Source organism: Aquarana catesbeiana, linkage group LG11 (assembly GCF_042186555.1).
Source record: "Aquarana catesbeiana isolate 2022-GZ linkage group LG11, ASM4218655v1, whole genome shotgun sequence".
NCBI lineage: Eukaryota > Metazoa > Chordata > Amphibia > Anura > Ranidae > Aquarana > Aquarana catesbeiana.
The window spans coordinates 93404699-93430234 of record NC_133334.1 but is presented as its reverse complement, the minus strand read 5'-3'; the positions used below and the strand labels follow the sequence as shown (position 1 = coordinate 93430234).

Below are 25536 nucleotides of genomic sequence, written 5' to 3'. Positions count from 1 at the left end.
CCCTTTTAATGCCTGCCGTACCCAAAATTCCTTCGTCCAATCCTCCATCCCCTGTAACTTAAACAGAAACGACAGCGCCGCCAATTTCTTACCAATAGACGATACCCCCACCCCATTTTCCATATTCCTGGACACAAAATAAAGGACCAATAATCTCAACTCTCCCCTGTCATCCTTTGCTCCGGATTCCCGTACAAGTCTCAACCATTCACCCCATACCTTCACATAGGCCGACCATGTGGACTCACTCACAGACTGTTGTATCCATCCTGCGATGACTCCAATGCCAGCTCCCAGATCCAACCCGGGCAAGGAATCCCTTCCTTCTCTGCAGCCGGAGCTAATTCCCTGAACTTGTCCCACTGAAAGCGAGACAGTGAATCAGCCAGCGTATTTTCAATCCCAGGTATATGCACAGCATATATAAAAATATTCAATTGCAAGCACCGTAATACCAACTGTCGCAATAGTCTTATGACAGGTTGAGAAGACGCTGACAAGCGATTGACTACCTGCACCACACCCATATTATCACAGTTCAGCCGCAACTTTAAATTCTGACAAGCCTTGCCCCATAATTCCATAGCCAGAACTACTGGAAACAATTCCAATAGTACCAAGTTACGAAGGAAACCTGCTTCAACCCAGGATTTTGGCCATGGTTCTGCACTCCATTGACCCTTAAAGAACGCCCCATATCCAGTAGATCCCGCCGCGTCAGTACCCAATTCTACATCGAAGTTGCTTACCGGACCAGACATCCACACTGACCTCCCGTTGTATTCCGACAAAAATTGATACCATACCTTTAAATCCTCACGATGATCCTTAGTAAGCCTAATGAAATGGGCCGGTGCTTTTACCCCAGCCGTAGCTGCAGACAGCCGTCGGCAAAAAACCCTACCCATGGGTATGATTCTACAAGCAAAGTTCAACTTACCAAGCAAAGATTGGAGATCCCTCAGCCGTATTTTTTTTCATCCCATGGACCCGCCTTATTTCCGTCTGCAGATCCAGTAACTTTCCTTGCGGTAACCTACATTCCATTGCCATTGAATCAATAACAATGCCCAAAAAGCTAATCTCCGTGGTGGGGCCCTCAGTTTTGTCAGCAGCCAGGGGAACACCAAACCGTTCTGCAGTGTGTTGCAACGTTGACAATAAAATCGCACACACACTGGAAGACGGTGGGCCTATGCATAGGAAATCATCTAAATAGTGTATCATAGATTCAAGGCCGGACAAATCTCTTACCACCCACTCCAAAAAGGAACTGAAAACTTCAAACATGGCGCAGGAAATGGAGCAACCCATAGGCAAGCATTTGTCCACATAAAATTGTTCCTGCCACTTGCAACCCAGCAGCCAAAAACTGTCCGGGTGTACTGGCAGCAGCCTAAACGCTGCCTCAATATCAGCTTTTGCCATCAGTGCCCCTTTTCCATAGCGCCTGACCCATCGAACCGCCGCATCAAACGAAGTGTATGACACGGTGCAGACGTCCGGGTCAATGAAATCGTTAACCGAACCCCCTTTTGGAAATGATAAGTGGTGAATGAGCCGAAACTTATTCGGCTCTTTCTTGGGCACCACCCCCAGAGGGGACACCACCAAGTCATTCAATGGTTTTGCCTCAAATGGCCCCCCCATCCGTCCTAAAGCCACTTCCTTTTCCAATTTCTCCCCCACCACCCCCGGGTGTTGCAACGCAGATTTTAAATTCCGTGCTACTGGAGGAACCACCGCCAATGAACATGGAATTTTGAACCCCTCTCTAAAACCCTCAGTGATCAGTAACGCCGCTTTCCTATCCGGATACTTACTTAGGAAAGGTTGCATCCTTTCCACCTTCACCGGCGTCATCCCTCTTGTGAGCAAACTCCCCGGTACGTTTACCTTTTTTGAAACACCGAGACAGGGTGTGGGCTCCCCCACAGCCTGAACACTCGTGCTTGAATTTGCAGGACCCCCCAAATTTACAGGATCCTTCATTATACTGCCAGCATACCCCCCATTTTCTGCCGGCCGGTAGTCCTGAGGAGTTAGTACCCCCAGCCCCCCCTTGAAATAACTGAGGCGGGGTCCTAGCCGACGACATCAGCTTCATCCATAGGCTAATATCCTTATGGTCCCAACGCAGAGCCGGACGCACCGCTCTGCGTTGACGAAACTGCTCATCGTAACATAACCACGCAGTTCCCCTGTACACTCTATGTGCCTCACCTATAGCATCCATATAACAAAACAACCCCGAACAATGTTCAGGGTTCTTTTCGCCAATGACACTAGCCATGATAGCGAACGCTTGCAACCAATTCACAAACGTCCGCGGTATCAACCTATATCTCCTCTTCTCCTCATCCTCCTTCTTGGAATCGTCGGGTTTAACCCTATCCAGGTTAAACTTTTCCAATGGCAACAAGGAGAAAATTTCCACGTACTCACCTTTATGAATTTTTTCTCTCACTTCAGGTTTCAAGTGTGCCCCTAACGGGCCTTCAAAACAAACATATATCTCATATTTTGCAGCATCTGCCAGCCTAACCACATCAGTCCTGCCTTTTGTTTCTGCAGCCCCCTTCTCACCTGCTGTTTCCTTGTCTGCCACCTTCTCTGGCGTTGTGGTAGCTGGCACCTCTGTGACCGCAGCCCCCCCTGTCCCCCTTTGTGCATCCCCTTGCGGAGCCTGCCCTGGTCCCTCTCCAAAGCGACCAACCAGGGCCCTTAAACCCTCCAATAGCTCCTGGAGCTGTCCCCCTGACCCCGAACTGGCGGGTGCAGTACTCGCCAGTTGTTGGTCAGTAACCTGACCCACCCCGCTCTGCAAAGGTGTCACCATCCCTCCTGCAGTTGTTGCTATCCCCCCCAGCAAGCCCTGCAAAGCATTGGTAAAGGAAAAGTTATCACTAGACTTACCGGGCTGACCAGGATTCCTCCCAACAGCCGCTGTGCTGCTCTCTCTTGCTGGTTCCGGCTGCTGTAGCCCATCTTCCTCATCGGACACCTCGTCTTCGGACTGTTCCCCTTGCACTGGGACTGGCGTCAGAGGTAGCCCCCCAGGAGAAGCCCTCCTGGAGGCCGGAAGCCCACGCTGGTGTGAGGCCTGCACCGTGCGACGAGTCACTGCTGCTCCCTGCTGCCCTGAACTTCCAGCTACCGGGCCAGCCTGGGCGCTGTTTCCATCGCCATCTTGGGACACGTCCCCCCCGCCCGGTAAGCTCCGCCCACCCACGGTGCCGCTCGATCCACGCGACCCGGACGCTGCTGCTCTCGGCGCCGTTCTCCCCCTTCTGTCCACCCGCTCACACTCGTGCAGAGGTACTGAGGGGCTGTTCGAAATCCTCCGTGCAGTGCCAGCGTGCGGGGAAGTGGCGCCATGTTGGCCCGTGGCCCCGCCCACCGCTCCGTGACCGCGGCGTGTAACCCGCCCGGGCCCCACCGAATCACCCGTGTGGCTCCTCTTGGCCGGCGGTGCCGATTGCTCCCCCCTTGGGCTCCGTGTCAGACGACCCTGTCCATATCCTGGCGCACGCGCAGATGGCTCATCTTCACCCCCTGCATGGCTTGCTTCTCCCCCGAGCATCGCTGTGACCTGGCTGCGAAGCCAGTCGGATCCATTCGCCGCCGCCGCCTGCCGCAACCGCGCCAAAATCGCCTCAACGTCCGCCATTGTGTCTGAGGAGCAGAGAAATTCTGCCTCCTCGTGTCTCCTTCCCAGCACACTGTTCCGTTTTTGCTCCTCCCCTCTTTTATAAGGCCACTCCTCCTTACTTTCCTGTTATCTCCTCCCACACTTTTCCTTGAAACATTAACCCTATGTGTGTCACTAGACACACTGTCATGCCCGGCCCTGCACTATTCCTCTTCTTTCCATCATTCCGGGCCTCACTGGACAGGGTGTGAGGATAAATCTCTCTAATGGAGCCCCAGTAGTAAAAACTTGACAGAAACTAAAACTAAAAAAAAAAGTTATGAAAAGTTTTGATTGCACATATACTTTAAATGCACTGCTGGATTTCATTGTGTTTACAGATTCAGAGCAGGAACTCTATCACCTTGCTCATACAGTTCAGTACAGTTTCATTTAGTGAGAGGAAGTCACAAAGCTGCCAGCTAGTGCTGTGCCTTTTTTTTTTTTTTTTTTTTTTTTTTTTTTTTTTTTTTAGGAAAACCCACAATGGTCTGAAAAATATGTCATGGTTGTACCTTGTAGAAAATGTTTATTTGACAAATAAATATTTTAGATAAACACTATAAGAAATATGTAATCAGTATACAAATATGTAAAAAGAAACTGCTTTCATTTAAAATGCAGAAATGAGCATTAATAATAAATAATTTAATATATAATATAATATATAAATAATAATTTAGTATAATTCCGATTTTTTTTTTTTTTTTGCCTACAGAAGACCATAAAAAATGGCTTATAAAGTGCTGTGGACACTATGTCAGTTATGAATTATGTGGTATAACCTGCTATGTACAGATTACAACTTTGGCTTATTTTAGAAAACGCGTTAAGTTAGGCCAGATTCAAACCTGTGCTCTGAGGTAATATGCATTCTAGGATGTGGTACTGTTACACATCATGGGATGTACCATGATTGCAGTAACACTCCACAACCCGTAGAAGTCTGAATCCAGGCCTAATTATGGTAGTTTCCAATTATGGCGTTAAATAATTATTATTTTGTATTGTTGAAGGAAGTGCTTGAATTATTCCAGAGAGGTATTCCCCTAGCACAGCCCCCTCCCTCCAAATGTGTTTCTCAAAATATACTGAGTCTTACTGTTTAAAATAATTTTCCGTAATTTGTGATTTTTAAGTTTTACCTATAGTAATATGTTTGTATTCTTGCTCTGCATTAAGATTTGGAACATATTTTTTATCATATTTTCTGTTGAAATCCTGTACTTGCATCTGCGTTCATCAACAAATCAATCAGTGACCAAACTATTAGGGAGGTACTCACCGTTCCTGGTGTGGAAAATGTTACATTTGGTTCGCGAAATGTTGCTGTTAGGTAAAAAAAAAAAAAGCATAATCACTAACCTGGACAATACTTTTAATAAATAATTTTTTTTTCTTTTTTGATAGTGGCCGTGATGCTTTACTTTGTGGCAAAATTACCTCATTATGTCACGTCTGGCAGTGTTGCTTGCAAAATATGGCCATTGAAATCAATTGCACTATGTGCCAACTGATTGGCACGTAGATGTGACACGGTGTTGCAATGCAAAATTCCCCTTGGTAATGGAGAATAAAAACAGGCATTCAGAAGGTGGCAGTATTAGCTCTTGAATGCCTATGAACTAGCTCTAATCAACCTCTGAAAAGCGATCCACCACAGATTGCATTTCAGAGGTGTGTTTAGAATAGGGTTGTCACCTCCTCCCTTTAAACCTAATTAAACACTTATGAATTACACAGGTTCTGAGGCTAATTTAATGCAGATAAGGCACCAACTGTGTTTAATTACCACCTTAATCAGCCACGGAACCTGTGTGATTGATATGTGTTCAGGTTTAAAGGGATGAGGTGGCAACCGTTATTTAGAACCACAAAACGTGTGAACAAGGCCTGACATTTTAGATTTCCCAGTACTTTCTGTCTTTGTGACAAAGGTCGCTGTCACTAATAAAAGATGAATTGACCCTGTGGGGACACAGACAGCAATAAAATCTAAACAGCAGGTCTAACAAGAAAATAAAAAGAAAATCCAATCAGCTTCTAACTTTAGCTTGTTCAATAGGCTTTGACAAAAAAATCCTGGATTATATTCAGAGCTGCACTCTCCAGTTTTAGTAAATCAACCCCACAGTCAGCTACTTCTGTTGGCTCTTCCTAGTATACCCCATTTAACTTCCTTGTTCTGAGCACCTTATATCACATCCACCCAGAGGGGCTTGCTCACTATTGACCATCTGGAAGGTTGCCACCTGCTGGAGACTTATTGTTATGTTTTATTAATACATTGTACATGTAAGTACATAACTATTATTATTTTTTAAATGTAATAATAAAAACACTTAGGTAGCAGAGCTTTTCTTTCCTTTTTATTTTCTTTATACATGGTTTGTTGGAGCCTCCCCCAATCCTACTTGGAAGAGAGACTGCTAACACTGCCTTAATGGGAACTTCATGCCACAGCGCCTTTTATATGGACTTTTCTCAAGAACTATTACACTTTCTTTTTATGTTATTTATCATTTATGTTCGTTTTCATTTTTGGCAGTTGCTCCAGTGTGTTAATGCCCTTTGTAATTTTTACAGCTACTATCAACCTTGGCATGAAGAGAGTGCCCCGATGTGTTAAAATTTATTTCAGGAACCCAGTGTTGGAAAACAGGATTAACAATTTTCTGGCAACGGCTTTTGAGAAGGTCTTTCTCAGAGCAACCACCTTTGGATACCTTGTAGCATAACTGAATACCATAAGGATGTTTTGATGACCCGATGATGGTGCCCCCAGTCGATGACATCACAAGAAGGTGGGGCCACCTTGTGACATATGTGAGCTATTTAAGAACTGTCAGACGGCAGAGCAGGCAGGCAGACAGCTGGAGCCTTCAACGAAACTGGAGGTTTTTATTTCCCGGGTCCAGTTGTGCAGCTAGCATCATGATTAACAATGGATCTACACCGGGGACATTTATTTATTTTTTATTAAAAGACTTGTCAAAAACTTGTGTTGTGTCTTTACTCACCTTTTACACCATCCTCATTCACATAGGGGGTGGGCTGGGATCTTGCGGGCCTGAAGGGCCTGGTATGGAGTGGGGGGGGGGCGACTCCACGCTGTTTTTTTTTTTAGAATTTTTCATTGCTTTTGATTACATTTCAGCTGTCAGTGGGAAAGCCCGCTGACAGCTGAGGAGTCATCGATTGTTAAGGATGTGGCGGTCGCCTTAAGCAAAGTTCCAGCCGCAATTTTTTTTTTTTTTAAAGTCAGCAGCTATAAGTACTGTAGCTGCTGACTTTTAATAAGGACACTTACTTGTCCAGGGATCCCGCGATGTCAACCCCCCCCCCCCCCCCGGGAATCAAAATTTTAAATGTTCGGAATATTTGGAATTATTTAGAAAACAAATATACGAAACTAAATTAAACGAATTGCAAGGAAATGTGTTCCTTTTTTTATTCGGATATTCAGATACATTTGAAACACCGAATAACCAAAAAATTGTCAGATTTTTTACAAAAGTGAGTACACCCCTCACATTTTTATAAACATTTTATTTTCCTGGACCTCCCCATGTCAGCCTACTATGGGTCAGCTCCCCCTCTGACCCCTCCAGGACCACCTTTTTTCTAGCCCATAAAGGGCGGCTGTCGGACCAGCTCAACGTTCTTTTTTCGTCCTCGCTCCAGACGCCTTTAAAAAAAAATATATATATGTATATGTATGTGTGAAGAATATGGGTCGATTTTATGTCCTGTTCGGGTTCAGCCTCTCCCGGCACAGAAGACCCCCCCAGACGGGCTGTAAATCTGCCAAGGAGGGGGGGTTCCCGTGGTGCAGGGACATATGCTAACAGTTTAAAGAACTGTGTTGTTTGTGGCAGTAGAGAAGCAGGCAGGTTTTTGTGGGGCTGTTTTTATCAAAAGTGAAGGCTCTGTTGCACTCAAGTAGGTATTTTACCTTTCTTCCCTGGTGTCTAGTGGTCTACTGGGCTCTACAGTGCACCCCCCGTGTGCCTCAGCCGAGCGAGTGACGTCACGGCGGCTTCCCTTCTTGCTCGGTTACCTAGCAACCGCCGGGATGCTCTGCACTGACTCACGCCGCTGCCTAGACTTAAGGGGCAGTTCTCCCACACTCTGGGCTTCCCTGCAGTTCCCCTCAGTGCTCCAGCTTGGCAAGTACTGCTCTGCCTAAAGGTAGGAACTCTGCTGTTGTTGCATGCTTCTGTGCACTGTGCATTGAGCCTGCCTTCCCTTCCAGGTCTATCTGCTTGCCTGTGTTTCCTGTCTATTTGCACTGAAGAACCCATGGAAAGGTTTTTACCTATACTTTTTCTTTTATTTACATATTAAAATCTTTTTTTTATTTATTTATATTTTTATATTTTTTGTTTTTAAAAGAGAGCACCTCTTCTGTCTTTTTACAGAAAGAAAAGCCCAGTGCAAGCTAAATGCCCACAAAGAGACTCTAAGTCTGCTGCGCTGCCTCGGAAAAGCAAGAGAAAATCACAACATATCAAGTTGCAGAGTCGCATGTGGCTACAGGTTCCTCCACGATCTCGGTATTCCAGATCTCCTTCTTCAGAGCCTCATTACAGTCGCTCATACCCAAGCCAAGGAGGGTCAAGCCATTGAAAAGCCTCTAAAAAGACCAGATCCAGTCGCAAGCACAGGGGGCAGTCTTCCTCCTCATGCAGGTCCTCCAAGTCAATTGGAAGAAGCAGGCTGTTGGGCCTGTGTGGCTGAAGCTCTTCTGGGAAAGTTGGTGTGCGCTACTTGTCTTAAAGAAACTGCGCAAGATAACGCATCTGAAGCTCGTCAGGTGAAGTCCTGTATTAAATCCGCAGTCAGCGAAGGGCTAAGAGGAGCATCCAAAAAGATCACCCGCCCGGCATTTTCTTCGGCGGATTCGGATCTGGAGACAGGCGGAGAGTCCGTCTTCAATCCCTCAGAAGTCGAGGTGACCCCTTAACCATGCACCTTCGATTTTGCGTTGGTTCCCATCTTGGTGGAGGTGGTAAAGGACGCGTTACAGTGGCAGGAGGAGACTCCTCCTCCAAAAAAGCAACGGAAATACTATCCAGAGTTGAAAAAATCCTTGCCTTCTTTTCCCCTCATTTTTGAGATCCAAGAAATACTGGAGGCTGAATGGGCTAGGCCAGAAAGGAAGTCTAACGTCAATAACAGATTTTCAAAGTTGTATCCATTCAGTTTGAAGGATGCGGAGTTATGGACACTACCCCCAGGGTGAATGCCTCACTGCAGCGTTTGGCCCGCCATATCACTCTACCGTTAGAGGATTCAGTCTCTTTCAGAGATCCCATGGATCGGAGAGTGGATACGGATTTAAAGAGATTATATTCAGTGGCAGTGGCGGCGTGCAGGCTGGCGTTGGCCCTTACCTCCGTAGCAGCAGCTCTCAAAACTTGGGTGTCAGAATTGGATGGTTGTTCTTCAGAGGAGCTTGGAGATGGCGGTTCCTCGCCCCTGCAATTCGTTAAAACAGCTGTCGAATTTCTGGGAGAAGTGGGCGTTGACCAGGTCAGAATGACGACAAAAATCATGGCCCACTCCGTGACAGCCCGAAGAGCATTGTGGTTAAGACACTGGGTGGCAGACAATTCTTCAAAACAAAGCCTATGTTTGGTGCCGTGCGATGGTAAACTGCTTTTTGGTAAACCCTTGGAGTCAGCGATCCAACATGTATCCGGAGATAAATCAGGCTAAATTCTGCAAGAAAGGAGAAGGCAGCGGCAGCCCTTTCGCCCGGCAAGAAGGTCCAGGGAGAATTTCAAGGAAGTAAGTTCCTACAGGCCTGGCAGGCCATTCTTCAGGCTATGGAGACCAGCTGGTTCATCCTTTCCGAAGGCTTCCTAGTCCAAACCTGGCCAAGTCCCAAAGGCCTCCGATAAGACCTTTTGAAGGTTTCTCCGCCCAAGACCCTCATGTGGGAGCGAGGCTCGCTCAGTTCGAGAGGGTTTGGGCGGATGAAATTCAGGACGTATGGGTGTTGGCCATAATTCGAGACGGCTATCGTCTCGAGTTTGGGTCAAGACTTCCGCAGTCCCCATTTATGGAAACCAGAGTTCCGACTGCGGAGAAGGGGCACTGTTTGCAAGATTATATAAACGGATTGCTGACAGTGAAAGCCATTGTCCCGATGCCAAGGCAAGAACAGGGTCTAGGAGTCTATTCCCCATTGTTCCTGGTGACGAAAGCTTCAGGAGGTTTCAGACCAGTGTTAGATCTGAAGGCTCTAAATTCGTATATGAGGGTCCCGCCTTTCAAAATGGAGTCATTGGAGACGATCATATCCGTGGTGAAAGAAGGATCAGCTTGGCGGATCATCCAGCTCATCATCGTTTCCTCAGGTTTGCGGTGGAAGGCTCTTATTACCAGTTTGGGTGCCTCCCAATTGGCCTTTGCACAGCAACCAGAACCTTTTCAAAAGTGCTCTCAGCCATCATCCTCCTGACCCTCAGAGTCAGAGACGTTCAAATTTTTCATTATTTGGACGATCTGTTACTACTAGCCTCTTCAGAACATCTTCTCCTTCAGCATGTGGCCTTCACCTGTGAAACACTGGCTCGGTTCGGCTGGCTAATCAACCATCGGAAGAGGCAAATGCAGCCAACCTAGGTTTTAGAATACCTGGGGGTGAAGTACAACACAAGATGGGGCCGAGTCTCTCTCCCTCAGAGGAAAATTTTGGACACTCAGATACAAACCAGGAGAGTAATGACCAGTTCATATCTTGCAGCGAGAGAATGCATGCGCTATCTCGGAGTATTATCAGCCACGATCCCGGTAGTCCCATGGGCCAGGTGGAGAAGGACTTTTCAGTGCATTTTCCTTCTCCAATGGGATTGTCACTCCCTAGTACAAAGGATACACATTCGGATGTCGATAAGTCATTCCTTGCTTTGGTGGACAGTCTCACGCAACTTTGCCCGGGGTGTATCCCTTCGGCCTCCGGAGCCTGTGGTACTCACTACCGATGCCAGTCTCCTGGTTTGGGGAGCCCACTACCTGGGCCAGCAGGCTCAGGGTCGGTGGCCCCCCAACGTCTCGCAAACATCAAATTTCCTAGAATTGGAGGCCGTCCAGTGAACTCTTTTAGCCTTCCGGCCGCTTTTGAAAGATCAAGCTGTTAAAATATTGTCCGAAACACAAGACCACTGTCGCATAAGTGTCCCATCAGGGGGGCCCCAGGAGCCGAGTCCTGCTTCAAGTCACATGCCGGATATTCCAGTGGGCAGAGAGGAACCTTGTTTCCCTGGTGGCAGTCTATCTCCCAGGGCCCGAGAATACCTTGGCAGACCATTTGAGTCGGAGCTTTTTGGATCCCAGCGAATGGGCCGTGAATCCGAAATTCCTGCGAAGGATCTTCAGCGTTTGGGGGTTGCCTGTAATAGACCTCATGGCATCAGGGAGGAACGCCCAGCTTCCTTGCTTCTTCTCGAGAACATACCATCCACAAGCTTACGGCCAAGATGCTCTGTCCAAACCGTGGGACTTCCCCCTGGTATTCCCTCCGCTTCCTTTAATCCTCAAGACCCTATTGAAGATTCACAGGGAGAGGGTTACAGCCATAGCAATTCTACCGTTTTGGCCCAGAAGGCCATGGTTCCCACTGGTGTGGAGAATGAAGATGTGTCAACCAATTCCACTGCCACTTTGTCGGGATCTCCTGCTCCAGAATGGAATATGTCACCCAAACCCCGGGAGGCTGAGGCTAATGGTGTGGAAATTGAGAGGAGATCTCAGAAGGATTTAGTCCTCTCAGAGCGAGTGTTGAGCACCTTGTTGCAGTCTTGTAAAAAATCTACAAACTCGACCTATCACAGAGTATGGAAGGCATTCCGATGTGTCACTGTGGAAAAGGGCTGGGAGCCTGAATCTCCTTCAGTCTCGAACATCTTAGAGTTTCTCCAGCAGGGACTGGATGATGGCCTGGTTTATTATTCCCTGAAGGTCCAGATTTCTGCCCTTTCAGCGATGACGAATTCCAGGTGGCAAAAAAGTCTGGGGAATGCCCAGGAAAAAACCAAAGCCTACTTCCCACCAGCTTGCAGACAACCAAATTGACCTGTCTAACAGTACGCGTTAAAAACAGGGGTTTAGTCCGCACGCATTTGCAAACGCATGCATGAGCCACAGAGCCACGTCATGGCACCCTTGTATCTGTGGACCTAACACTAAACTATGAGTGTCCCCACAGTGGAGGCACATGCATTTTAATGGATAAATGAGAGCAGGTGGACTGAAAGGGAGACCACCCCTCCTTAAAGGTACAGGAGCACACCAAACACCCAGCAATAGCACAATGGCCATGTGCAAATGCGTGCGGACTAAACCCCTGTTTTTAACGCGTACTGTTAGACAGGTCAATTTGGTTGTCTGCAAGCTGGTGGTAAGTAGGCTTTGGTTTTTTTCCTGGGCATTCCCCAGACTTTGTTGGTACCTGCTTTAGCCTTCCAATGCCGCTTACTGCGATAGCCAGCTATAAATGAGGGTGGTGGCAGGCTTTTGTTATCACATGTGTGTTTGTATTGGTCCAGCAGCGCACCAACACCTTTGCAGCCATTGTGCTATTGCTGGGTGTTTGGTGTGCTCCTGTACCTTTAAGGAGGGGTGGGCTCCCCTTCAGTCCACCTGCTCTCATTTATCCATTAAAATGCATGTGCCTCCACTGTGGGGACACTCATAGTTTAGTGTTAGGACCACAGATACAAGGGTGCCGTGACGTGGCTCTGTGGCTCAAGCATGCGTTTGCAAATGCGTGCGGACTAAACCCCTGTTTTTAACGCATACTGTTAGACAGGTCAATTTGGTTGTCTGCAAGCTGGTGGTAAGTAGGCTTTGGTTTTTTCCTGGGCATTCCCCAGACTTTGTTGGTACCTGTTTTAGCTTTCCAATGCCACTTACTGCAATAGCAAGCTATAAATGAGGGTGGTGGCAGGCTTTAGTTATCACATGCGAATTCCAGGTGGGCATTGGATCCGGTCGTGGTCCATTTCCTGAAGGCAGCTATTCAAATCAGACCTCCCCTAAAGTCTTATGCCGCGTACACACGGTCGGACTTTCGGGCATACTTGGTCCGGCGGACCAGAGTGTGCCGGACAATCCGCCCGTGTGTGGGCGGCGGCGGACTTTTCCGGCGGACTTCTTCCCAAAAGCCCGCCGGACCTAGATTTCAAACATGTTTGAAATCTTTCCGTCGGACTCAGTTTCGGGCGGAAAGTCCGCTCGTGTGTGTGCTGGTCCGACGGAAAGCCCGCTCGTGTGTAGGCTGGTCCGACAGACCAAATACGACACGAGGGGATGGTATTGCATCTCGCGCTCGCTGCAATAGGAAAAACAAATCTTCCTATTGCGGCGAGCGCGGGGCATACCAGGCCCTTAGGTCTGGTATGGATTATAAAGGGGAACCCCGCTACGCCGAAAAAACGGCGTGGGGTCCCCCTAAAATCCATACCAGACCCCGATCCGAGCACGCAGCCTGGCCGGTCAGGAAAGGGGGTGGGGACGAGCGAGCGCCCCCCCCCCCTCCTGAACCGTACCAGGCCGCATGCCCTCAACATGGGGGGGTGGGTGCTTTGGGGGAGGGGGGCGCCCTGCGCCCCCCCCCCCAAAGCACCTTGTCCCCATGTTGATGAGGACAAGGGCCTCTTCCCGACAACCCTGGCCGTTGGTTGTCGGGGTCTGCGGGCGGGGGCTTATCGGAATCTGGGAGCCCCCTTTAATAAGGGGGCCCCCAGATCCCGGCCCCCCACCCTATGTAAATGAGTATGGGGTACATGGTACCCCTACCCATTTACCTAGGAAAAAAGTGTAAGTAATAAAACACACTACACAGGTTTTTAAAATATTTTATTAAACAGCTCCGGGGGGGGGATCTTCCTCCGGCTTCGGGGGTCCCTCCGCTTCATCTTCTCCCGGCGTCCGGTTGGTTCTTCTCCGCTCTCCGGCCTCTTCTCCCGGTGTCGCAGGTCTTCGGCCGGCCCCTCCGCTCTCTTCATGTAGCTCTATTGCGAGCGGAGGTCCGGACTTCTGGGCTTCTTGGCTTCTTGGCTTCTTGGCTTCTCTTCTCTTCTCTTCCCCCAGATGTTGACACGACGCTCTCTCCGGCTGGACTGGTCTCTGAGGGCTGCGTTGTGACTTATATAGGCGGAGACCCCGCCCCCATATGATGTCACAGTCCCTGGGCATGCTGGGACTGTGACGTTTTAGGGGGCGTGGTCGACCACGCCCCCCGACCACGCCCCCTAAAACGTCACAGTCCCAGCATGCCCAGGGACTGTGACATCATATGGGGGCGGGGTCTCCGCCTATATAAGTCACAACGCAGCCCTCAGAGACCAGTCCAGCCGGAGAGAGCGTCGTGTCAACATCTGGGGGAAGAGAAGAGAAGAGAAGCCAAGAAGCCAAGAAGCCAAGAAGCCCAGAAGTCCGGACCTCCGCTCGCAATAGAGCTACATGAAGAGAGCGGAGGGGCCGGCCGAAGACCTGCGACACCGGGAGAAGAGGCCGGAGAGCGGAGAAGAACCAACCGGACGCCGGGAGAAGATGAAGCGGAGGGACCCCCGAAGCCGGAAGAAGACCCCCCCCCCGGAGCTGTTTAATAAAATATTTTAAAAACCTGTGTGGTGTGTTTTATTACTTACACTTTTTTCCTAGGTAAATGGGTAGGGGTACCATGTACCCCATACTCATTTACATAGGGTGGGGGGCCGGGATATGGGGGCCCCCTTATTAAAGGGGGCTCCCAGATTCCGATAAGCCCCCGCCCGCAGACCCCGACAACCAACGGCCAGGGTTGTCGGGAAGAGGCCCTTGTCCTCATCAACATGGGGACAAGGTGCTTTGGGGGGGGGGGGCGCAGGGCGCCCCCCTCCCCCAAAGCACCCACCCCCCATGTTGAGGGCATGCGGCCTGGTACGGTTCAGGAGGGGGGGGGGCGCTCGCTCGTCCCCACCCCCTTTCCTGACCGGCCAGGCTGCGTGCTCGGATCGGGGTCTGGTATGGATTTTAGGGGGGACCCCACGCCGTTTTTTCGGCGTAGCGGGGTTCCCCTTTATAATCCATACCAGACCTAAGGGCCTGGTATGCCCCGCGACGGGGCTCGCAAGGTGTCAATCTAGCCGATAAAAGCGGCAAGATTGACATCCTTTTCTAGTCCCGTCGCACCTGAGTCACGTTCAAAATGAACGGACTTGTCCGTGTGTGGGCAAGTCCGTTCATTCTGAAAGTCCGCCGGAACTCCGGCGAAAGTCCGTCGGAAAGACGGGCGGACTTAGCCCGCCGGAAAATCCCGGCGTGTGTGGGCAAGTCCGTTCGTTTTAAAGTCCGGCGCACCTGGCGGACAAAGTCCGTCGGAAAGTGTGCCGGACCAAGTAGGATAGAAAGTCCGCTCGTGTGTACGCGGCATTACTTTCCCAAATGGGACCTGACTCTGGTCTTAAAAGCCTTGTTGGCTCCTCCTTTTGACCCAACATCATCCTGTTCTTTATTTCATTTAACATTAAGGACAGTGTTCCTAACGGCCATAGCCTCCGCTAGGAGAGTTTCCGAATTATGCGCCTTTTCACCCAAAGAGCCCTTTTGTGTGATTTTTCCTGACAAGATTATTCTCAGACCAGTTCCTAGCGTTCTACCGAAGGTCTCTACTGCCTTTCACATGAATTGGGAGACTGTCCTGCCAGCCTTCACCGTGGATCAGTTCCAGGATGATTGGAAGAGATTAGATTTGGTCTCCTCTATTTCAGCTTACTTGGAGCGGACTGAGAAGTTTCGCAAGCAAGATCAACTGTTCTTCTTTTCTATGGGACCTAAAAGGGGCATGGTGGCTCCACCTAGGATTGTCTCATCCTGGATTGTGAAGACCATCCAGATCGCTTATGAGTCTCTGGGCCTTCCATCTCCTGGGGAGATCAGAGCGCATTCAACTAGGGGTATGGAAGCATCATAGGCAGCTTATGCAAAGCTGTCACCTGAGATAGTGTGCAGAGCAGCAAGCTGGAGAGCACCCAACACTTTTATCCAGCATTATAGGCTAAATGTAGCCCTCTCTCCTGAGGAAATGTTTGGTTCTTCTTTTATTTCTGCAGCTGTTGGCCATTAAATTTATTTAGCAGCAGTACCCTCTCTGACTTGTTTTGTTCTTTCCCTCCCTTATTGAAGGTTGCTTGGTACATCCAATAGTAGGCTGACATGGGGAGGTCCAGGAATAAGGAAAATTGTTGCCCATACTTACCGTAATTTTCTATCTTCCATCGCGAGGAAGGGTGTTTGAACTTTGAGCTGGTCCGACAGCCGCCCTTTATGGGCTAGAAAAAAGGTGGTCCCGGAGGGGTCAAAGGGGACAGAGCTGACCCATAGTAGGCTGACATGGGGAGGATCCAGGAAAGGAAAATTACGGTAAGTATGGGCAACAATTTTCCTTAATATCTTTTCATGTGACAACACTGAAGAAATGACACTTTGCTACAATGTAAAGTAGTGAGCGTATAGCTTGTATAACAGTGTATATCTGGTGTCCCCTCAAAATAACTCAACACACAGCCATTAATGTCCAAACCGCTGGCAACAAAAGTGAGTACACCCCTAAATGAAAATATCCAAATTGGACCCAGAGTGCCAATATTTTGTGTGGCCACCATTATTTTCCAGCACTGCCATAACCCTCTTGGGCATAGAGTTCACCAGAGCTTCACAGGTTGCCACTGGAGTTCTCTTCTACTCCTCCATGATGACATCACGGAGCTGGTGGATGTTAGAGACCTTGCCCTGCTCCACCTTTCATGTGAAGATGCCAAACGGATGTTCAATAGGGTTTAGGTCTGGAGACATGCTTGGTCAGTCCATCACCTTTACCCTCAGCTTTACCCTCAGGCAGTTATCGTCTTGGAGGTGAGTTTGGGGTCGTTATCCTGTTGGAATACTGCCCTGCGGCCCAGTCTCTGAAGGGAGGGGATCATGCTCTGCTTCAGTATGTCACAGTACATGTTGGCATTCATGGTTCCCTCAATGAACTGTAGCTCCCCAGTGCCGGCAGCACTCATATAGCCCCAGACCATGACACTCCCACCACCATGCTTGACTGTAGGCAAGACACACTTATGTTTGTACTCCTCACCTGGTTGCCTCCACACACGCTTTACACCATCTGAACCAAATACGTTTATCTTGGTCACATCAAACCACAGGACATGGTTCCAGTAATCCATATCCTTAGTCGGCTTGTCTTCAGAAAACTCTTTGTGGGCTTTCTTGTGCATTATTTTTAGAAGAGGCTTCCTTCTGGGACGATAGCCATGCAGAGCAATTTGATGGAGCATGCGGTGTATGATCTTAGCACTGACAGGCTGACCCCCCACCCCTTCAACCTCTGCAACAATGCTGGAAGAACTCAAATGGCTATTTCCAAAAGACAACCTCTGGATATGACGCTGAGCATGTGCACTCAACTTCTTTGGTGGACCATGGCGAGGCCTGTTCTGAGTGGAACCTGTCCTGTTAAACAGCTGTATGGTCTTGGCCACCGTACTGCAGCTCAGTTTCAGGGTCTTGGCAATCTTCTTATAGCCTAGGGGCCATCTTTTCTTTTTTCTTTTTCTTTCTTTCTTTTTTTTGATCCTCAGAGAGTTCTTTGCCATGAGGTGCCATGTTGAACTTTCAGTGACCAGTATGAGAGAGTGAGAGTGATAACACCAAATTTAACACAGCTGCTCCCCATTCACACCTGACACTGGGGAGAAAAATTTGGCTAATTGGGCCCAATTGGGACATTTTCACTTAGGGATGTACTCACTTTTGTTTCCAGCGGTTTAGACATTAACGGCTGTGTGTTGAGTTATTTTGAGGGGACAGCAAATTTACACTGTTATACAAGCTGTACACTCACTACTTTACATTGTAGCAAAGTGTCATTTATTCAGTGTTGTCACATGAAAAGATATAATAAAATATTTACAAAAATGTGAGAGGTGTACTCACTTTTTTGAGATACTGTATATTCAGACTGAAATGAATTGCACATGTCTAACCCTGAGCTAATTTTACTAAGGTCCCATCAGATCCATTGCAATCCTCTCAAATGGTACCTAGATAATGGGAAGGTGTGTGTAAAATGTAATATTAGTTGTAAGGAAAGGCTTGTCAATAGACGAGATAACTCCTCTGGACGGACTTTTGTGCACAGGCTAAAGCAAGTTCTCTTCCGTGCTCGCAAGAATTGGGCACTGGCTAATGCATATGTGCATGCACATATCTGTGCACGCACATGTGTGTGCTGGTGCTCGCATGCACCTGTGACAGATGTTGGTGCCAAATGGGCTATTTAAACCCGGCCAGTGCTCAGAATCAGTGCTGCTTTGTCTTCAGCCTCCTGTGTATCCTGTATCCTGATTCCAGTTGATGACCCGGATTGTCTTGACTACTCTCTGAACTCCGCCTGCACTGACTTTAGCTTGTCTCCTAACCCCCACTTTTGTCTGCTCTATCAGCTCCTGCTTCCCTGATCGGTTCCAGACACAGCTTGTTTCCTGACACGCTCCTGCCTGTTCCCTGTACTGATCCATCCTGGCTGTGTATCACCCGGCCTGCCTGACCCTGCTACTCTGCCTGCTGTCATTGATACCCGCCTACCACCCTGCTGTTCCTGGCTAACCTATTATCTGATACCAGCAACTGTCTCAGCTGCCCACTGCCACACTGCCGCAGTCTGTTGCCTACCAGCTGCCTACCAGTTTGCTTGCTTACTGGAGCCTTCTGACTACTTCAGCTGCCCAGCTTGGACACCTGACCTGCTGCTAGCAATACTTACAGGCACTCATGCCACTCTGTACTCCTGTGCCCCCTGTCTACACTATCAGGCGCCCAGAGTCAGAGGTGTAAGAGTTTAGCAGAACCTTCCCCTTCATTCTCCTCGGATATAACCTGTAATGGGAGGTTTAATTTATGATCTCTCCAACCATGACCTGCATTAGAGAGGATTTCCCCCTCCGTGGTCTCCTTAGCCTGTAGACCATCTGCCACAGGTGCAACTATGTCAACACTTGCTAAAGTCACAATGGCCAACCCACCAAAGGGAATAGTATGTTCACCTTGTACAGACAGTCCACTATTCACATAGTCCCACATATAAAGGACAGTACCACCCCACAAAATCATGTATGAGGTTGGACACCAACCCAGCCTCCTGGGTAACCATGGCAAATGCTGTTTTGATTGTCACGGGTATCAGCGGGTATTCTAGAGTGTCCCTGTATATACATACCATCCGCAGGGTCCTAGCAATGGGACCTATTTAACCAGCTACCCTGGTGAAGACAAATGTTACCATACTACCTGAATCTAACAGTGCTCGGGCGTGGAGTTGGTTTACCTAAATGTCGCACATTTAGACTGCCCCTTCCTGACGCCCACATGGGCAGCACAGAATGTCTGGGTTTGTGAGTGGCTTAAAGTGGTTCTAATGGCAGATTTTTACCTTAACGCATTCTATGCATCCCATGCTGGATCTATGTGCATGTTTGCATTTGTCCGTGAGCAGGGGGGGAGGGAGAGAGGGATGCTTTCTTTTTTTTATTATTTATTTTATATACATTTATATGAATCCCTAATGATAGCTTGGCCAGTGATAGGCACTATTTATGGAAAGCTCAGAGATTAGACCCCTGATCCCTCCTCTGCCCTCCAAGGCAGCTGATTAAACACAGATCAATATGATTGGCTGCCTCCCTGGCCAGTACCCACCAGGAAAGCAAAGAATTAAAATCCGGCACTAAGTTTGGGGATACAGAACTTTTTTCTGGATTTGCCAAACCTCCTGTGAAGCAAACACTGATCAGTTTGCTCTTACCTACTGCTAAACACATAGCACAGCAGTCTGAGACTTCATCGGTCTGACATGCTCTCTGCACAGTGTGAACATCAACAATCCTGCTTCCTAAGCAGGGATGTTGATGCACCAGAGATCCAGACCACTTCCCTGTGCATTGTGAAGTTGTCAAGCTCTCCAGTTGTCCAGCTGTTAGAACTGAGGAATTTTAACCCTTGCTACAGCAAACTAGTTTTGTTCAGTAACAGAAAAATGTCCACATTAATTACTAAACATGCAGTCTAACTGCATTTGGGTAATAATACATAAAACTTTAACTGGGCTTAAATTTCATTAAAACTATAAGCTTACGTGTAATTTTAGTATATAGTGGTGTTGTTTTAGTAGTAGTAATTGTTTTTGTTCCAGTAGTTGTAGATGGCGGTGAAGTTGTAGTGGTTGTTGTTGTGCCAGTAGTTGTAGAAGGTGCTGTAGTTGTAGTGGTTGTTTTTGTTGTTCCAGTAGTTGTAGATGGTGGTGTAGTGGTTGCTGTTGTTGTTGTTCCAGTAGTTGTAGATGGAGGGGTAGTTGTAGTGGTTGATGTTGTTGTTTCAATAGTTGTAGATGGTGGGGTAGTTGAAGGAGTTGATGTTGTTATTCCAGTAGTTGTAGATGGTGGTGTATTTGTAGTTGTTATTGTTCCATTAGTTGTAGATGGTGGTGTAGTGGTTGTTGTTGTTCCAGTAGTTGAAGATGGTGGTGTAGTTGTAGTGGTTGATGTTGTTGTTCCACTGGTTGTGGATGGTGGTATAGTGGTTGTTCTTGTTGTTCCAGTAGTTGTAGATTGTGGGGTAGTTGTAGTGGTTGATGTTGTTATTCCAGTTGTAGATGGTGGTGTAGTTGTTGATGTTGTTGTTCCAGTAGTTGAAGATGGTGGTGTAGTTGTAGTGGTTGATGTTGTTGTTCTAGTTGTTGTAGATAGTGGTGTAGTGGTTGAGGTTGTTCTTCCAGTAGTTGTAGAAGGTGGGGTAGTTGCAGTGGTTGATGTTGTTGTTCCAGTAGTTGTAGATGGTGGAGTAGTTGTAGTAGTTGATGTTGTTGTTGTTCCAGTAGTTGTAGATGGTGGGGTAGTTGTAGTGGTTGTTGTTCCAGTAAGTGTAGATGGTGGTGTAGTTGTAGTGGTTGTTGTTGTTCCAGAAGTTGTAGATGGTGGGGTAGTTGTAGTGGTCAATGTTGTTGTTTCAGTAGTTGTAGATGGTGGGGTAGTTGTAGTGGTCAATGTTGTTGTTTCAGTAGTTGTAGATGGTGGGGTAGTTATAGTGGTTGATGTTGTTGTTCCAGTAGATGTAGATGGTGGTGTAGTTGTAGTGGTTGTTGTTGTTGTTCCAGTAGTTGTAGGTGGTGGTGTAGTTGTTAATGTTGTTGTTCCAGTAAATGGAGATGGTGGGGTAGTTGTAGTAGTTGATGTTGTGGTTCCAGTAGTTGTAGATGGTGGGGTAGTTGTAGTGGTTGATGTTGTTGTTCCAGTAGTTGAAAATGGTGGTGTAGTTGTAGTGGTTGATGTTGTTCTAGTAGTTGTAGATGGTGGTGTAGTGGTTGATGTTGTTGTTCCAGTAGATGTAGTTAGTGGTGTAGTGGTTGATGTTGTTGTTCCAGTAGTTGTAGTTGGTGGTGTAGTGGTTGATGTTGTTGTTCCAGTAGTTGTAGATGGTGGTGTAGTGGTTAATGTTGTTCCAGTAGTTGTAGATGGTGGGGTAGTTGTAGTGGTGGTTGTTGTTGTTCCAGTAGTTGAAGATGGTGGTGTAGTTGTAGTGGTTGATGTTGTTGTTCTAGTAGTTGTTGATGGTGGTGTAGTGGTTGATGTTGTTGTTCCAGTAGTTGTAGATGGTGGGGTAGTTGTCGTGGTTGCTGTTGTTGTTCCAGTAGATGTAGATGGTGGTGTAGTTGTAAACGTTATTGTTGTTCCAGTAGTTGTAGTTGGTGGTGTAGATGTTGTTGTTCCAGTAGTTGAAGATGGTGGGGTAATTGTAGTGGTTGATGTTGTTGTTGTTGTTATTGTTCCAGTAGTTGTAGATGGTGGTGCAGATGTTGTTGTTCCAGTAGTTGAAGATGGTGGGGTAGTTGTAGTGGTTGATGTTGTTGTTCTGGTAGATGTAGATGGTGGTGTAGTTGTCGCGGTTGCTGTTGTTTTTGTTCCAGTAGTTGTAGATGGTGGTGTAGTTGTAGTGGTTGCTGTTGTTGTTCCAGTAGTTATAGATGGTGGTGTAGTTGTTGATGTTGTTGTTCCAGTAGTTGTAGATGGTGGGGTAGTTGTAGTGGTTGAGGTTGTTGCTCCAGTAGTTGTAGATGGTGGTGTAGTTGTCATGGTTGCTGTTGTTGTTGTTCCAGTAGTTGTAGATGGTGGTGTAGTTGTAGTGGTCGATGTTGTTGTTCCAGTAGTTGTAGATGGTGGGGTAGTTGTAGTGGTTGATGTTGTTCCAGTAGTTTTAGATGATGGTGTAGTTGTGGTTGCTGTTATTGTTGTTCCAGTCATTGTAGATGGTGGTGTAGTTGTTGATGTTGTTGTCCTAGTAGTTGAAGATGGTGGTGTAGTTGTAGTGGTTGTTGTTCCAGTAGTTGTAGATGGTGGGGTAGTAGTCGTGGTTGATGTTATTGTTCCAGTAGTTGTAGATGGTGGTGTAGTTGTAGTGGTTGTTGTTGTTCCAGTAGTTGTAGATGGTGGTGTAGTTGTTGATGTTGTTGTCCCAGTAGTTGAAGATGGAGGTGTAGTTGTAGTGGTTGATGTTGTTGTTCTAGTAGTTGTTGATGGTGGTGTAGTGGTTAATGTTGTTCCAGTAGTTGTAGAAGGTGGGGTAGTTGTAGTGGTTGATGTTGTTGTTCCAGTAGTTGTAGATGGTGGGGTAGTTGTAGTGGTTGATGTTGTTGTTCCAGTAGTTTTAGATGGTGGTGTAGTTGTAGTGATTGTTGTTGTTGTTCCAGTAGTTGTAGATGTTGGTGTAGTGGTTGATGTTGTTGTTCCAGTAGTTGTAGATGGTGGGATAATTGTAGTGGTTGTTGTTGTTGTTGTTGTTCCAGTAGTTGTAGATGTTGGTGTAGTTGTTGATGTTGTTGTTCCAGTAGTTGTAGATGGTGGTGTAGTTCTAGTGGTTGTTGTTGTTGTTCCAGTAGTTGTAGATGGTGATGTAGTGGTTGATGTTGTTGTTCCAGTAGTTGTAGATGGTGGGGTAGTTGTAGTGGTTGATGTTGTTGTTCCAGTAGTTGTAGATGGTGGTGTAGTTGCAGTGGTTGATGTTGTTGTTCCAGTAGTTGTAGACGGTGAGGTAGTTGTAGTGGTTGATGTTGCTTTTCCGGTAGTTGTAGATGGTGGTGCAGTTGTTGTGGCTGCTGTTGTTGTTGTTGTTCCAGCAGTTGTAGATGGTGGTGTAGTGGTTGATGTTGTTGTTTCAGTAGTTGTAGATGGTTGTGTTGTTGTAGTGGTTGCTGTTATTGTTGTTGTTCCAGTAGTTGTAGATGGTGGTGTAGTGGTTGAGGTTGTTGCTCTAGTAGTTGTAGATGGTGGGGTAGTTGTTGTGGTTGATGTTGTTGTTCTAGTAGTTGTAGATGATGGTGTAGTTTCAGTGGTCGTAGCTGTAGTTGCTGTTTCTGTTGGTGAAAAATATTTTTTTTATGTGTTGGCAAGGAAAGAGAATAATGGTTAATAACTTACAGAAAGAATACATTTTAATATCTTATTTGGTGGTTTTTATTTTAAAATAATTCATTTTAAAACCATATTTAGCCCATTGCCTTACATTTTTTTTTATACTTTTGTGTTTATTCTATGTGTACATAGCCCATGTTTTTGATTTGGATTGTAATATTTAAGTGTGCATCTTGTAAAGGTATGGCTTCTGTATTATAGGTATAAAGAAGTTGTTGCATCTGTTAAAACTAAGCATGAACCATCATCACGCATAATAAGATTGCATACCCCACAACAATATGGGCAAGTCATTGCAAAATAATAATCACTGGAAGGTTTTATCCCCTTAATGACCAGGCCATTTTTTGCTTTTCGCCAATGTGCTACTTTAACTGGCGATTGCATCATGCAATGCTGTACGCAAACAAAACTTATATACATTTTTTCACACAAATAGGGTTTTCTTTTGGTAGTATTTGATTACCACTAGGTTTTCTATTTTTTTTTTGTGATTTAAATGAAAAAAGACATTTTTAAAATATATATATATGAAGGCCGGTTTACCGGCCTGAAATTATGGGAGGAGCCTGGAGCATATATAACCAGACTATCCACGGTGGTCAGTGTCGGTTCCAGTGCGCGGTACCTACGTCACCAGGCCGACTTTCGAGGAAACCACCGCATGTTAGCAAGTTCCTACGCTCCAGTTCCAGCGTCGCAGTTCCCCGTTCGCAGTCCCCGACTTTCGATCGTTACACCGGCAAAGGTAGGAGATGTTGTTACCTTTATAGAACGCATTGTTACCTTACCTGACCCACGCACGGGACAAGCCGCCCACAAGTCCCGAGACCTTGTACCACACGTCATCCCCCCCCCCCCCGCTACTAAACCATACACCTTTTACAAAAACCCCCACTGTCATCTAAAACTGACACTACACCTGCACAAGCACACACAGGCATTCACTTTCAATATGCTTCTTTATTCGACCGATCTGAGTCCAGCTGCAACAGCGGCTTAATGATTCGGATCTTCAGCCACACAGGCATTCGCTTACAACATGCTTCTTTATTTGTCCGATCTGAGTCCAGCTGCAACAGCGGCTTAATGATTCGGATCTTCAGCCACACAGGCATTTCGCTTACAACATGCTTCTTTATTTTGACCGATCTGAGTCCTGCTGCAACAGCGGCTTAATGATTCAGATCTTTAGACTACACTAGTACTCACCCACAAATTGCTTCTTAGCATACACAAGTACTCATCCACAATACGCTTCTTTAGCACACACAAGTACTCACCCACTATATGCTTCTTTAACATACACAAGCACTCACCAACAGTATGCTACTTTCATCTGAACGGCCAAGTCCAGTCGCAACAGCGGCACAAACGATTCGGATCTTCAGCATACAAGCACTCACCAACAGTGTGCTTCTTTCATCCGACCCATCTGAGTCCAGTCGCAAAAGCGGCTCAATGCTTCAAATCTTTAGCATACACAAGCACTCACCAACAGTGTGCTTCTTTCATCCCACCGATCCGAGTCCAGTCGCAAACAGCGGCTCTACGATTCGGATCTGCAGCATACAAGCACTCACCAACAGTGTGCTTCTTTCATCCCACCGGTCCGAGTCCAGTCGCAAACAGCGGCTCTACGATTCGGATCTGCAGCATACAAGCACTCACCAACAGTGTGCTTCTTTCATCCGACCGATCTGAGTCCAGTCGCAAAAGCGGCTCAATGCTTCAAATCTTTAGCATACACAAGCACTCACCAACAGTGTGCTTCTTTCATCCCACCGATCCGAGTCCAGTCGCAAACAGCGGCTCTACGATTCGGATCTGCAGCATACAAGCACTCACCAACAGTGTGCTTCTTTCATCCGACCGATCTGAGTCCAGTCGCAAAAGCGGCTCAATGCTTCAAATCTTTAGCATACACAAGCACTCACCAACAGTGTGCTTCTTTCATCCCACCGATCCGAGTCCAGTCGCAAACAGCGGCTCTACGTTTCGGATCTTCAGCATACAAGCACTCACCAACAGTGTGCTTCTTTCACCCAACCGATCTGAGTCCAGTCGCAAAAGCGGCTCAATGCTTCAAATCTTTAGCAGACACAAGCACTCACCAACAGTGTGCTTCTTTCATCCGACCTATCCGAGTCCAGTCGCTACAGCGGCCCAGCGATTCGGATCTTCAGCATACACAAGCACTCACCAACAGTGTGCTTCTTTCATCCAACCGATCCCAGCCCAGTCGCATACCGGCTCAATGATCCAAGACCCCCGGCACAACAAAAACCCCACCGCCCATTCCGAATCCACTCGTAGCACCGGCACAAA

General features: G+C 47.3%; 1 protein-coding gene across 1 annotated transcript; it reads right to left on the bottom strand.

The window, feature by feature from the left end:
- Window positions 1–4892: 4892 nt before the first annotated feature.
- On the bottom strand, window positions 4893–24326 carry LOC141111711 (uncharacterized). The gene is made up of 3 exons (XM_073603856.1): window positions 24248–24326; window positions 19881–23144; window positions 4893–5020 (listed from the first exon to the last, which is right to left on the bottom strand). Exons 1-3 carry the CDS (start codon window positions 24324–24326, stop codon window positions 4893–4895), a joined length of 3471 nt encoding a protein of 1156 aa, XP_073459957.1.
- Between the last annotated feature and the right edge of the window lie 1210 nt (window positions 24327–25536).